At 33.1% G+C, this 15,139-nt stretch overlaps 1 protein-coding gene across 2 annotated transcripts; it reads right to left on the bottom strand.

Annotated features, from left to right (window-relative positions):
* Positions 1–12,218: 12,218 nt before the first annotated feature.
* On the bottom strand, positions 12,219–15,139 carry LOC114580143. Of its 2 annotated transcripts, none has more exons than XM_028696708.1 (2): positions 14,968–15,139; positions 12,219–14,603 (listed from the first exon to the last, which is right to left on the bottom strand). In XM_028696708.1, the coding sequence occupies exon 2, from the start codon at positions 14,512–14,514 to the stop codon at positions 12,235–12,237; it is 2,280 nt and encodes a 759-aa protein (XP_028552541.1). In that variant the 5' UTR covers positions 14,515–14,603; positions 14,968–15,139; the 3' UTR covers positions 12,219–12,234. The 2 variants fall into 2 exon arrangements, with proteins under 2 accessions (XP_028552541.1, XP_028552540.1); XM_028696707.1 differs by having other exon boundaries at positions 12,219–14,610; positions 14,975–15,139.

Genomic DNA, 15,139 nt, shown 5'->3' with positions numbered 1-15,139 from the left:
CTAGTGTTGTGTTGTGACTTGTGTGTGAGTTTATTTTTAATTGACTAAAAAAATCTCATTAAAAAAAAAAAAACATATATAAAATTAATGATACTTTGAATACAATGATAGAGATTGATCAAATCAATATTTTATTATTTCAAGAAATAATAATTTCCTCCCATGCTCTATAAGTCTGAATTAAATATTCGCAAACCATCAAACCAGTTTTAAGATTAAAAATGTGAGTCTTGTTGTGTAAAAGAAACTTTATGGTGGTGGAAATTTGGGGTCTAATTAATTTGTATGAAGATGGAGAGACAAAAGTTGTGTAAATACATAGAACAAATAAAATGTTTTAACATGAAAGTAAAATAAAATAAATGCTTGATAGGATTTAACTCAATTAAAATAGATTTTCTAGCTTTTATTTAAGATTAAAAATAGTTTTCCTTACCTACCATAAAAGATTATGAGAATATACTGTAAATATTTAGTAGGAGAGCATCTCTGTTGATGATGTATTTGAGTGTCGGTGAAGTTGAAGAAGAGAGATAACTAGCGTTTGGTGTAGACACCGATGGGTATTGTTGGATTAGAAAGTTTAGTGTTGTTGGTCGAAACATGTTTGATGGGTGATGGAGAAGTCAGAAGTGATGGCTAGTTTTAGGAGTTCGTTTAGGTGATGTTAGTCGATTGCATACGTCTCATGACATTGCCTAACAAAAGGAAATAGCTTGTTTAGAAGCAATTAAAACTAAAACATTATCTATACTTCTTGAAAAGATAAGGACATGGAGGTTGAGAATTATTCTAAGATATTCATGGTCCATATCAACGATGGATCCAACAAATCATACTCTTAGCTGATTGTGAAATAGCTAGTTTGTCCTCCATGATCAAATCATGGTTGGGGTGTGTGATGTCTCAAAATTTAATTTGGAAGAATAATTCTTTTATCTCTTAATAAATAATAATTAGAGCTATCTAATTTTATCTATCAATATGAATATCAGCGAAAGTACTACTATTGACCAGAACATCAATATACATATGTATTCATTCTCTAAAAAATTATATACACTACTCAAGATCTATACTATTATATCTTAACTACTATGACATGAGCACATTAGAATAATTAAAATAATAAGAGCCTAAACTTGAAGGATTTTGATCAATCAGTACAGGAAAATCACCAATTACCGGTGGTAATCTGGCGGTCAAAGAACCGCCGGAATTACCGATGGTTAAACCGGCGGTTTACCCAACGATTTTTAATAATAAACTGTCAGAAATGTTGGTTGTAAAATAACCACCGGATAGGCCATCGATTTTGTGTTTTTGCGTCGCATTTACCAGTGGCTTGGACGCCGGTGTTAAGTGTTTTTTTCCCTGCGGTTCAAACCGTTGGATAAACATCAGAAATTGACCTAAATTTGGCAAAACTGGCATTTCATCCTCAGTGTTCGTGTATTTTTTTTCCTCTAGATGCCGCTCGTGCTCGCCTCCGACTGTATCCGTAGGACTCCGTAGCCGACATCGTAACTCCGACCGCCGATCATGCCTGCACTCTACCCACCGACACCCTCAGTCCGGCTTGCGAACGCCCCGAAAGTTCTCCTTGCATTTACTTTTTTTATTTCTTTAGTCATGGATGGTTATTTAGAGAAAATAATGAGGACCTACATATGATATTTATTGATTAGAGATAGCATATGATAAAGTTCCAAGAGTAGTGCTATGGAGAGTTTTAGAAAAGAAAATTTTAGTAATGCTTATATTCAAGCTATTAATTGTGTTCAAACACTAGATAATTTGATAAGTATTTTCATATTTTAGTTTGATTACATCAAGGATCAACCTTAAGCCTATATCTTTTTATATCATACAGAGAATAATGAGGGCATACATATGATATTTATTGATTTAGAGAAAGCATATGATAATGTTCCAAGAGAAGTGCTATGGAGAGTTCTAGAAAAGAAAGGGGTTAATAATGCTTATATTCAAATCATTAAGAATATGTATGCAAAAGTTGTTACTTGTGTTCAAACAAAAGATGGTTTGACCAAGTATTTTCCTATTTCAAATGGATTACATCAAGGATCACCCTTAAACTCATATCTTGTTTCTTCAATCATGGATGTTCTTACTAGAAATTTGCTAGACGTTGTACCTTGGTGTAAGCTTTTTTGCTGATGATATTCTTCTTGTTGATAAGACCACAGAGGGAGTTCAAGGTAAACTTGAATTGTAGTGGTCACCCTTAGAGTGTAAAGATTTCTGTTTGAGTATATTTATAACTGAATATATGGAGTGTAATTTTAATAGTAATAGATCTATTGGGCGGATTGTGGGTTTCGGCAATTAAGTCATTAATAAGAGTATACATTTTAGATATTTTGGGTATATTGTTCAGAGTGATGGTGGTGAAATAGATGTGAATATTATTAGTAGAATTCTAGTTGGATGGTTGATCTAGTGGAATGCATCGGGCTTGTTGTGTGATAGAAAAGTCCTCCTCAAACTTAAGGTAAAACTCTATAAAATGGCGGTTAGACCTGCAATACTTTATGGCACAAAATGTTGGTCATTAAAAGAGAAGCATAATATTAAGTTAAAATAAACATATAAAACAGTTGCCTTTTGATAACCCGGATAGGATAGTAAATGACATCAGTAAAGACTATCAAAAGTATATCAATGCAGTAAAATTAACTAGGAGTGTACACATACTATCCATGTATTCTATATCAGCATTAAATCAGTATATTACATGCTTAAAATGTCACATGCTTAATATCAATACAGTGAATCGGTACGTAGCATAAACAATATCAGTATCTATATCAATAAAAGTAAAAAAAATATAAGTGTAATTAAAACACTATAATATCTATGACATGAAAAAGGCGATTTGTAAGTTGGACTTATAATGAATCCTGAAAAAAAAATTAACTTGATTAAAATATGGGCTATTACAGAGTGGACTTCTACTAGTGGCAGGAGGTAGTAGTCTAACATGGAAGATACCTCATTTAAGCCCTTAATATCAAAATGGCAACTGTATCTATATATAAAAAATTTATTTGTAGATGCACAAAAACCTCCTCACAAAATGGCAACTAAGTCTATATATCAAATTTTAACTCTAGTTTTCCAAAGGATTTTCAATGTTGCTTAAGTTAAGGTTATGTTGGGCAAACTGTCTCATCTTTTCATATGTTTGATTTATGTTATAGTCATGAATATATATTTAAGACTCTTTTATGTAGGACCTTTGATTTAATTTTCACTTGAGAAAATTAGTAGGTCCTCAATTGAAGTTTGATTTCATATAATTTACCTCAAGTTAAGTAATTTTCATTTATTAAAGAATAAATGTACCTTTCGTTCTTAGGGGCATTATTCTTGTTACTTGTATTGGGTTTCTATAAATTGCCAGTTATGCTTTCATTGCTTATTATGAACTTTCGAAAGGACACCGCCGGTAGCAGAGTGTAGTGGGTATACGACCGCACCACCCCTAGGGATAGAGACGCTCGCAGGCCTCTACGCTCTTCGCAAATGGGCCAATGGAAGGGCAAATTAGATCGCACATACGACTAACTATTGAGGATAGCGGCTCTCGCAAGCGCACCCCGATGGGTAGTAATATATACGACCTGATCCCCACCCTATATATCTGCTCGAGTGTGATTTATTTGATGGTGGAATTTCATTTTTCATGGGCGCAAGCTCCCGTGGTTAATTACATATCGAGCATCGGGCCCGAGAAAACTCTTGATTAAGGATCCTATATTATTCTTCCCGAATAAGGGGATTGGCTCACAAAGGGAGACTAGAAAGTTCCTACTCAAAGGGGAAAGAAAGGATCGATTCAAATGGCTTAATCGACATGCACGATTCATCTCAGCATCTAGAGGGGCTAAGGTAGTAAAGAGGGGAGGAAAATCAATCACTCAAAGCATACAGAGAGAGAGGTTAGAAGTGGCTTCATCTATGTGATGCGAATAAGTAGGATTTATAGTTCCCTGAAGAAAAAAACTTACACACTATTTAGGCACACTACGAGACATCTAATGTAGTAGACTCGAATCCTAGATCTAAGGTGGATTTAGTGTTATACTTAACACTAATACCCGTATCCTAGCTAATGCACCTGGGCTTATACCCTGCCTGAAAAGGGATGCCATCTAACCGCCTAGGCGCTTAAAATCTATATAGTACAGTCTTTATGAAAGATGGGTAGGTAGTTTAGTATTTTTGGAATTAGGGTTGCTGTCTAGAGAGTTTTCTAATTGGCCATGGACTTATGTAGGGTGAATGATCCTAGTGCTAATGCAATTAAATTTTAATTTATTGAGTTTCTAATGCAATATATGTTAGTTGAAGTCTCCAAATTAGATATGCATAAGATTTAAAAAAAAAGTTTATATAAAATAATTTTTTAGAAAAGACTGGGTCTCCCTAGGTCTGACACTTCATCCTCATATGATAGATTGTCCAGGCTCTACCCGCAAGCGAGGAGATGTCTTATTATAAGGAGAGAGAAGAATGCATTCAATATGCATGTGAGCCCGGACAGTTCCGGTAGTTCCCTAGCTCATTAGGTTTTTATGTTATTTAAACCCTAAAATATTAATTTTTTAGTTACGAGTAGAAAAATAATTTTATCACAAAGAGCTTAGCGAAAATCATGCCATACACATGCAAGAAAGAAACCTAAGAAAAACAAGCAAGTTCTACTACGCAAACATAATAAACACATCAATAAAAATATATCATAAAAAGTAAAGTTCAAAGTTCGTGGCAAGTGTCACATAAGTAAAACCCAGGGTCTGTACAAAAGTAATGGTACGTGGTCAGGCCCCACTGATAACAACTTGGATTATAATCCCACTAAATGATGCAAGTCTTAAAAGCTAGGCATTTCATCTTTAAGGTTATGTCTTTAAGTGGATCGTCCTTCTCCGGATCATCTCCCTTTGGATCGTCTCCTTTGGGCTCCATCTGGTTTGTCCTCTAGAAGGGTACCCAAATGTCTAAAAAATTTCCCAAGCGGGGACCTTTCTTATTCTCTTTGGGTAGCGAGTATTTGAAACGTTGGACTTTTAGAGACTTTAACAACTCAGTACTTTATAAATTACATTATATTTGAAAAAGAAAATCTAGACTCGGACTCATGCATGATTATCCTAGTAAAAATCATAATTAGTTTATATATCACAACACAGGCAGTTAATAGGTATAGAAAAGTAAACACGCTTAGCCATGCACTTTTAATTTTAAGGGGGGGGGGGGGTTTTAATTTGGGGGGGGGGGGGACTAAGTAATCTCTGGAGCATCTACAGAAAATAGCATTAGTCTTAAATCATTATGATTATGCCCCCTTTATTTTAGCGCTGCATGAATGTGGCCACATACATAAGACTAGATTAGTATAAAAGTGACCCTAGACAAATCACATCATAAGCAGGAAATATAGTAATAAAATATCACAGTAATCACAATAAGTCAAACTAAAACAAGTCAACCAACATTCGTGCCATAAGCAAGATCATCACATCATAGAAATAGAAAGCAGAAAAAGTAAACACCTGCCCTAATCCTAGAGCAAGAAGTGGTGCCCTAGCACATCTATATGTGTGTAATAGGCTTGTATGACTTTAGATAGGTCATATGTAGGATAATTAGTTCAAGTTATGTTATCTAAAGTTTAGATTTGTTGAAGGTTTAAAAATGAAATTTGATTAATGTTTAAATATTAATGAATTAGGATCAATTTTAAATAATTTAGTTTGTTGGTCCATTTTAATGCTTAGGGTAATGATATTTAAAGTTCAAATTACCTTAGCAAATTTTGGAAAGTCCTATGTGCTAGGCTAAGGAGGTCCAAAAAGTCACTATAGGAAATATGCTAGGTTTGAGAGATCTAGCATTTTAATTAAATATTAGGCCTTACAAGAAGTAATTAGGTTTTGAGTTTGCTGGATTTAGAATTTTCTAGGCCAAGATATGAATTTCTGAAATTTTGGACAATTATTGAATTATTAAAATTAGTTAATTATGAGGTGATTTTATGATTTTGCTTCAAATTATCTTCAAACTGATTGAAATCACCCCCAAAGCTCAAGAATGACCTAAGAATATGTTCCCAAGTATTTGGAAAAAAATTGGAATTTTTTATAATTTTTAATTATCTAATAAGGGCAAAAAAGTAATTTTAATTAAAATTGAATTAAGGGTCAGATTAAATTCTAATTAAGGGACCCTAACTATATAAGTTTAAGGACTGGATTCTAAAGAGTTTGAGCTATCATGAGAAATTTTTTGAGTTGAAATGAATTTATTAGATTTTTTTCTGAAGTTATCGGGGCCTAATTAACAGATAAATTAGGGTTCATTATTTAAGGGATCTAAAGACTCCTAAAAATTCCTTTAAATTTTTGAGATATTTATAATATCACTAAGTTTAAATGTTGAAAGTTTCATATCAATCGGTGATCTATCCTATCTCCTAGAATTTTTCTAAGTTTGTTAGACGGGTCCTTAATTATTATCCTTAGAGTGTCGCTACGTTATAAATTTTGATCAAGTGTTTTGAGATTAAACCTTGAGGTAACATGCAATGAATGTGTAAAATAATAAACACATCAACCCTAACATCCAGGAGGGCTTAGGTTAAATGCTCGTGCGTCCTACACATGCAAAAAATAACAAAACGAGTAATTAAGCATGCTTAACGATGTAGTTAGTGAATGCTTGAAACTCAATCATCCATTAAATCACCTCCCCATGAATGTTATTCATAAGTGCAATCAATGTTTAAAATTTCTTAAGTAGATCTCCCAAAGTTAGGAATTTAATAATATACGTAATTTTAAAAGCATTTAAAATACATATATTATTAATAAATAAATGTATAAGTTTAAAATATGATAATTAAAAATAATTTCATATTCATATTTATGGGAGATCCATTGGCCATCCAAGAGAGGTTTCAAAAGGATTTGAAAATAATTTTTTAGTTTTAAAATAACTATTATATTTATTATTTAAATAATATTTAAATAGCCAAATAATTAAGTAAAATAAAAATTAGCCAGGAAAATCAAATTTAGCTTCTGAAAATAATTTTAAATGAAAACTCATAATTTTTTGAAAAATATGAGGTATTATACGTCAAAATACGATTTATAATAAATTAGATATGAATTTTTCCAAGTTTAATGCATTAAAGTGTATTTTAAAAAATAATTTTAAGTAATTAATATTTTAAAATAATCATTAAATTAAAATAAATCAAGAATTAAACTTTCTATAATTTAGAATAATTAAAAAATAATAATTTTTGTAATTTTGGAAAGTAATCATATCTTAGTTATTTATAAATCAGACCTTTTAGGTAATTAGTTAATTGAAATAATTTTAAAATAGGAAAATAATCATCGACTTAAATTAAATAATAATAATAATAATAATTCTGATTTAACATAATGTCATAAATAATAATTAGGTAATTATTATGAAACACACTTTTATCTTGTTTAATTAATAATTACATATATAAGTATTTAAATAATTTCAAATTAATTAAAGTAAAAAGGTATTTAATTATTAAATTTAATTTAAGATAAAATAAAATAAAATAATAATAAAAAAATAATAATATTTTATTATTTTAATAATATTTTAAAAAATATATAATATTTTTAATTAAAATTAATTTTGAATTAAAGAGAATGAAAATACGAATGATTTGATATATTAAATGGATTTTTTGAATTTAAAATGAATTTTCTACAATTATTTGAGTTATTCTGAATTTAAAAAGAGATTTAAATTAATTTAGAATGAATTTTAAATAAAATTAGTGGTGGTGGTGGCGGTGGCTGCGGGCCATGCGTCGGCTCGGGACTGGTTCCGCGGTTCCTAGCAATCATTGCCAATGATTGCGCGGTTGCGCTGCCGCACAATTATTGGTAATGATTGCATGAAAAACGACGCAACATTTATCCACGTCAGTGCCTGCTCCCAACCGTCGGATCATCCGCAGTTTTATCCAACGGTTCAGATCACGCCAGATGAGTACAGTGATTGTGGGATCAGTTCCGCGGTTTGGACAAAACAACGGAACGACGTAATCTCCACCGTTAATTACAATATCAATGGCGAAGATCTTGTACACCAGAGTTTAGGGTGAATCTGAAGCCCGTATGTATTTTTTGAGATTTTCTCTTGATCGGGTGCATAGATTCGAATGAAATTTTAAACCTAGACTAAGAGTATGAACATAATACATGGGAAAAAAATAGTTTAGCCTAAAACGCGCTAAAAATAAAGTTAAATAACCTTAAGTGTAGTGACCTATGTTAAGGGTTTTTGGAGAATTTCACCATTGGATATCATTCAATTTAAATAAATAACCTTCAATTTATTAGCACGGTTGAGCTTGTAGACTGTCATAGTACAAATTCCTAGTTGATCCCGAGCCTTGATACGCCTTAATTGGATCGGGGGGAAAAAGCTTTGGGATGTCCTTGCTCTCGATTGGCCAGAGATCTCGCCGCCGACGAGCTTTGACCGGCGGATCTTGATTGGGAAGGGTGAAGGAAGCTTGTGAGAGCTTACACACGAGAGTTCTCGAGTTAGGAGGCTCTAGGGTGAAAGCAAAAAAGCAAGATCCCCTTATAAGAACCCTAGGAGGTATTTAAAGGGTTTGAGACAAGATCAACGACCTAGATCCAATCTAGTATCATTTAGGAGGGAAATTAACTTGAGTAAGCCGTGGTTTTGAATTAGAGAGGATTAGGATATGATTAAACCCATTAAATGCATTTAATTTGACCTAAATATGTCAAAATTGACCAATGAAGACTTGGCTTGACCAAGTCAAGGGTTGATTTGGTCAACCCAATTAATTGGGTCAAAGGGAGTGGGGATTAAGTCTTGGAGGCTTTGAATATGACTGAATTTGAATAAGAGGGGATTTGAATCTATTAGGCATAGTTTGACCAAATTGAGCTAGAGTTGACCCAAGCATGGGTTGACCTAGTCAACATGGTCTACTAGACTTAAATAGGTGGAGAGTCCCAGTTCAAGAAGCCTTGGGATTGAATTAAAACTAATTTGAGCCTAAATTGGCTAAATGGATTAACTTGGGTTGACCTGGTCAACCAGGTTGACCTAGGACATAGGTCAGGGCCCAGTGGGATGAGTCTGACCCACTGAGTCCAAAGGAGTTGAATCTGAGCTTGAGATGAACATGAGGAGTTCTAAAATCAAGAAAAGAAGTTTGGGTCAATTTGGGTCAACCAGGTTGACCTGGTCAACCAGGTTGACCCAGGGCCCCGGTTTGGGCTCAACAGACTAGGTTTGACCCAATGAATTGAATGGAAGGGGTCTCAGGGTCTAGCTTGATCAATTTGATCAAGTCAACCCCTTTGACCAAGATTTCACAAATTCAAGGTCAACACTTATTAGTTACTATGCATGTGTAGAAGATATTATTTATTATCTATAATAGATACATCATAAACTAGGGCTAATATTATCTTATTTAATGTGCACGACAACTTATCCATTGAATTTGATATCTATCATAGAGAATCTAATATCATGCACATTAGTTCTATTAATTTCAATAAATGATATTCACGTAAATGTTATTGGTTGTAGAATTTGCAATTCTGATATTGGTGATAGAATACATATTGAAAAGCTTGTTTAAGTGAATTTAAATATAAAAATTATATGCCTGTGTGCAATGATTTGTTGGTTGATAGACCCCTTTTGAAAATTATTGAATTTTTATGGGTTGATGCTAACGTTTTCGCTGCAAGATATTTGGCAACATTGAATATAGATATATAGATATATGTAAATAGATGTAAACCGAAACCGACGAATGATTGATAATTCATATTGTGAGATGTAAGACGATACCAAATGTGATTGTATGTGGATGCATTTGAATAAAATTATATTAGTGACAATTTGACATATACATTTGTAATATTATCAAAGTATGAATCTATCATAGAAATTATGTCATGTTTTTTTTTCTTCACATTGATACATAGATTATTTGTAGCTATGTATTCATTTTTATCATTTTTTTGTTGTTTATGTTCCATTCCCCATCTACTTATCATATATGCTTTAATAAATAAAAGTTATTGACTTTGGATTTTAAAACTCACTCATTATTAATTTTTCTTATAGCAAATTTTATTGAAGTGCTTGGTGGACCATCACAACATGGGTAGATTTACCATTAATAAGATATATTGGTCGAAGTGTTTGGCGAATCATTATGATCACATGAGCAAATTTACAACAATAGGATTTATTTGAGGTTTTAAACTATTGAAGTAGATTATTCAAATTTTCTTTCGAGGGCTTGTGGTAGTCTTTATTTTAGCAGTTGCTTGTTTTAGTGCACTTTTAATTTGATATGTTGTTCCCACTTTACTGATATGTTATCATTTTGATTTATGGTAGTGAAATAAAATATTGCTTTTCTTTTCATTGTTTAATTACTCTAATATATTATGTTATATTACTTGTATATGAAAAACCTTCTTTTGAGTACAAAACATATTTCACTTATCCCTTCATAACATCCTGTGTTGCCAGGTTGCGGCACATTTAGAATTCATGATGTGGCACTAGGAGAGTAGACTAACGTTACAATCATTCTTTAAGAGCCCCTCAAAGGATTCACCTATATCAACCCACACGCATATTACTTGCCTTAATTGAACCAGCTACTCACTCACAGTGGTTGTTCGCAACCAAGGCTTTCTACCTAATATTGATATTCTCAATCAAGCTATAGTAAGCACACACCTCTAAAGATTTTGAATATGACTTCACTGGCTAGACTCATCCCTTACTAGCAACTATCATTGTTCGGGGGAATTGTCCCTCACTCCAAGGGACTAGAAGCTTGTTTCTATGAACTCACATTTATAAACTAAACCTATGACTCAGATCCCGAAGGCTCACCCAGACACTCGCTTAAGAGGATGAGGCTACTATAGAAAGATAGGGATTTATGTGTACGTATAACGTTCAACTAATTTGTATATCTATGTCAATTTGTAATAATCACATAATGTACTATTTTTTAATATTTTATTTTAAGTTTAGCCTTCCTTATAGCCATCTATATCTTATTAATAAATGATATATATATATATATATATATATTGAAATAAACTTGAATAGCTTGGCTTGCTAACACAAATGGATCAAACTTTCCGTATCTTCTACTATGTTTAACATCTACTAAACCATACACAGGATGAACCCTTGTGCCTCTATTTTGTACTGGATCATACCACTGACAGTTAAATAAGCATACAAAGTTCTCATCTTCCCCTGGGTACTCCAAGTCAAGGACCTCATTCAAAATACCATAATAATCACACTCATCTTCTTCATGAGTGTTTCCTCTAACACATACTCCACAATTTTCAGTTTTTCTTCCTTCACTCCACGATTTGGTATGAAATCTGAAACCATTCACTATATATATTGGCCAAGTTTTTACTTTTCGCATTGGACCCCATGCTAATGCTTGCAAACCTTTATCGAAACATTTGTTATCAGGATTTTGTACCTAAAAATATTTTCAAATTTTAGTAATTTTGATAATAAATAAGATTTAAATTTATAAAAAAAAATGTACTCACATATGATCTGAACCAAGTTGGAAATTCATTTGCAACAGCTTGCTCAATTTCCCTTGAATCTGTCAAGGGCAAATTGCTTACGAAATACCTGTTGACAAATAATACATAAGTATTTTAAATAAACATTACTAATTTATTATTAACATTATGTAAGAACTTACTCTAAGATTGGCTCAACTTCTTCACAGTTCAGTAGTACATACAAATTCGCTGTATTTATTTCTAAATCGTTGAGATATCTTTCAACACATTTGCCACTAGGCTTTCCTTGCCTTCTAAATACTGTTAGTGTAGCATGTGATTGTTCTTCTACATCGAAGTCCATGTTACGACCCATTTTTGTTCTTGTACTCCTTACATGTGGCTCGAAATAGTAGGAGCAAAAGTGTGTTGTTTCTTGAGATAAATATGCTTCACATATCGATCCTTCTGGTCGTGCTTTATTCTTAACATATTTCTTCAACTTGTTCAGATATCTATTAATCAAATAAAAATATGTTATCTTAACTGATTCAAAAAATTTGAGTAATTAATAATAATCTTAACACATTTACCTTTCGAAAGGATACATCCAACGATATTGTACAGGTCCACCAACTCTAGCTTCGTAAGGTAGATGGACTGGAAGATGTTCCATAGAATCAAAAAAACCCGGGGGAAATATCTTCTCTAACTTGCATAGGATGATTGGTATGTTATCCTCGTACCTCCGTAAAGCATTTTCACTTAGTTTAGATGAACATAAATCTTTGAAGAAAATGCTAAGCTCAATCAACGGATTTGATATGTAATCGGGTAACATACTGACTATGATCGGAAGAAGAACCTCCATAATTATGTGACAATCATGACTTTTGAGTCCAAATAACCTTGCAGATTTCAAGTCAACACATCGGCTTATATTTGATCCATAACCATCCGGCATTTTTAAACCTTTAAACCACTGACATATCATTCTTTTTTGCTCTAACGTGAACGAGTAAGGAGCTTTGGGCTTCATTACTTTACCGTCAGTTGTTGTTACTAACTCCAAATTTTTTCGCCGACAAAACTCTTTAATGTCCATCCTTGCTTTGACATTATCTTTACTCTTGCCTTTAACATCCATAATTGTATTAAAAATATTATCCAGAAAGTTCTTCTCAATGTGCATAACATCCAAGTTATGTCTTATCAAATTAGTTCTCCAATAAGGTAATGTCCAGAAAATACTTTTTTTAATCCAATTATGTTGAACACCATAACCCGGAAATTTAGATTCTGATAGCATTGGATACTCAATAATTGTTGGAATGTTGGAAAGTCTCTGGAGTATCTCATCACCACTTAATCTGGGTGGAGGAGGTGATCGCTCAATTCTGTTTTTAACAAATGCTTCTTTATTTCTTCGAAACTGATGATTAGCATGTAGAAACATACGATGACAATCAAACCAAGTATTTTTCCCTCCATGTTTTAATGTGAAAGCTTTACTGTTCTCCATGCAGTAAGGACATGCTAATTTCCCTGCTGTGCTCCAACCAGACAACATACCATAAGCTGGAAAATCACCGATAGTCCACAGCAAAGCAGCTCGAAGGAGAAAATTTTGTTTTATTGATATGTCATATGTGAGCACTCCTTCTTCCCATAATAATTTGAGGTCATCAATTAATGGCTGCAAATAGATATCAATCTTTGCCTTCGGATTATGTGGTCCAGGTATAATCAGAGTTAAGAACATGAACGGAGTAGTCATACACATCTCTGGTGGCAGGTTGTATGGTGTTAATATAACTGGCCAACAAGAATACGGTGTAGCTGTTTGACTATAAGGAGTAAAACCATCAGTACATAATCCCAATCTTATGTTGCGGGGTTCAGCAGCAAATGAAGGATGCACTCGATCAAAATGTTTCCACGCTTCAGCATCTGATGGATGAGAAAGAACATCACTTTTTGCTATTTTCTCCTTATGCCATCTCATATGGCCTGCTGAACTCATTGATGCATAGAGCCGCTGAAGTCTTGGAATGATTGGTAAATAAAACAAACGGGAATATGGCACATCTTTCTTTGGACGACGTTGTTTTCCCGAGTTCTGCTTAAAACGAGGAGCATTGCAGCTGCGACAAATAACTTCTGCTGCATCATCCTTATAGTATAACATACATCCATTGATACAACAATCAATCTTTGTAGCAGTGAGACCCAGCTTGGATACTAATTTCTTTGTTCGGTACAAGTCTGAGGGAATTATATTGTCAGCCGGATTAGTTTCCTTCATAAGACCAATAACGTCATTAAAACATTCACGGGGAATATTATACTCAGTTTTAATACTTAACATCCTCACTGCAATGGATAATTCTGAATGCGTACTGCAACCTTCCCAAATTGGCTTTTGAGCTGAATGTAATAACTCAAAGAATTTTTGTGTCTCTGCATTTGGTGGCTCTTCCACATTAGACCTTAAATTATGACCTGCTACATCAAAAATAAGGTCTTCATAGGGTCTACTCATTTGATCTTCATCAAATGTTTCATAAGCTGTAGATGAACCAGCATGAGCATCTCTATGTGGCTCGTACTCGCCATGTGATGTCCAAATCCAATAGTTTGGAAGAAATCCCCTACGATATAAATCAAGCTTCACATCATCGGGCTTTAGGAATGCTAGATTTTTATGCTTCGAACACGGACATCTAAACATTTTATCAAGCTGAAAGGAAGGCAGTTGAGATGCAACTTGAATGAAAGTTTCAACTCCCTGTATAAATTCAACTGTCAATCCTTTTCGACCCGGCAACAATCTATTATACATCCAATATCTCTCTTCTTGGATAGTCATTTGCACGTTGAAGTAAACGTACCCTACATGTTGGAGGCATAAACAATCTGTTATACATCGAAATAGATTTTTATGCTTTGAAGGACTTAATCATGCTCTAAAAGAACAAAAGCTTATCCATATGTTGCATTTATTTGACTTGGGGCCTAAAGGGGCAAAAGTGCCTACACTATGTGATATTTTCTTATGATCAATAAAAGAGATATACAAGCAGCATAAATAAATAGCTGAATAACAACGAAGACTCAAAATAAGTGGATATAAGTAAAAACCTTTCATAATTTGCAAAATTTTAAGGCATTTTTTTACTAATAGTTAAAGCCATCCAAATCCCTACTTAATTCCACCACTAACAAATTCTGCATTTTTCACATATTAATTAAAGGCAGCTTCATTCACTATCAAAGATAGAATAAGCTCCACTTATAACAAATATCAAAGATATAAAAATTGATCATGCACATTACACCCATAACTAACATCACATTAAGAATGCAAATAATTCATTCAAGCTATTAATATTTAATATCATATTCAAAAGACGAGTCATAATATACACACTCACAAATTATTCATAATAAATATTTATATTTACAAGAGCCTATTCTTCATTCTCCTCTCCTTA

The sequence above is a fragment of the Dendrobium catenatum genome, unplaced genomic scaffold (genome assembly GCF_001605985.2).
Source record: "Dendrobium catenatum unplaced genomic scaffold, ASM160598v2 fragScaff_scaffold_821, whole genome shotgun sequence".
In the NCBI taxonomy this organism is placed as follows: Eukaryota; Viridiplantae; Streptophyta; class Magnoliopsida; order Asparagales; family Orchidaceae; genus Dendrobium; species Dendrobium catenatum.
Note: the sequence above shows the minus strand (reverse complement) of the source record. Positions and strands in the feature narration are given on the sequence as shown.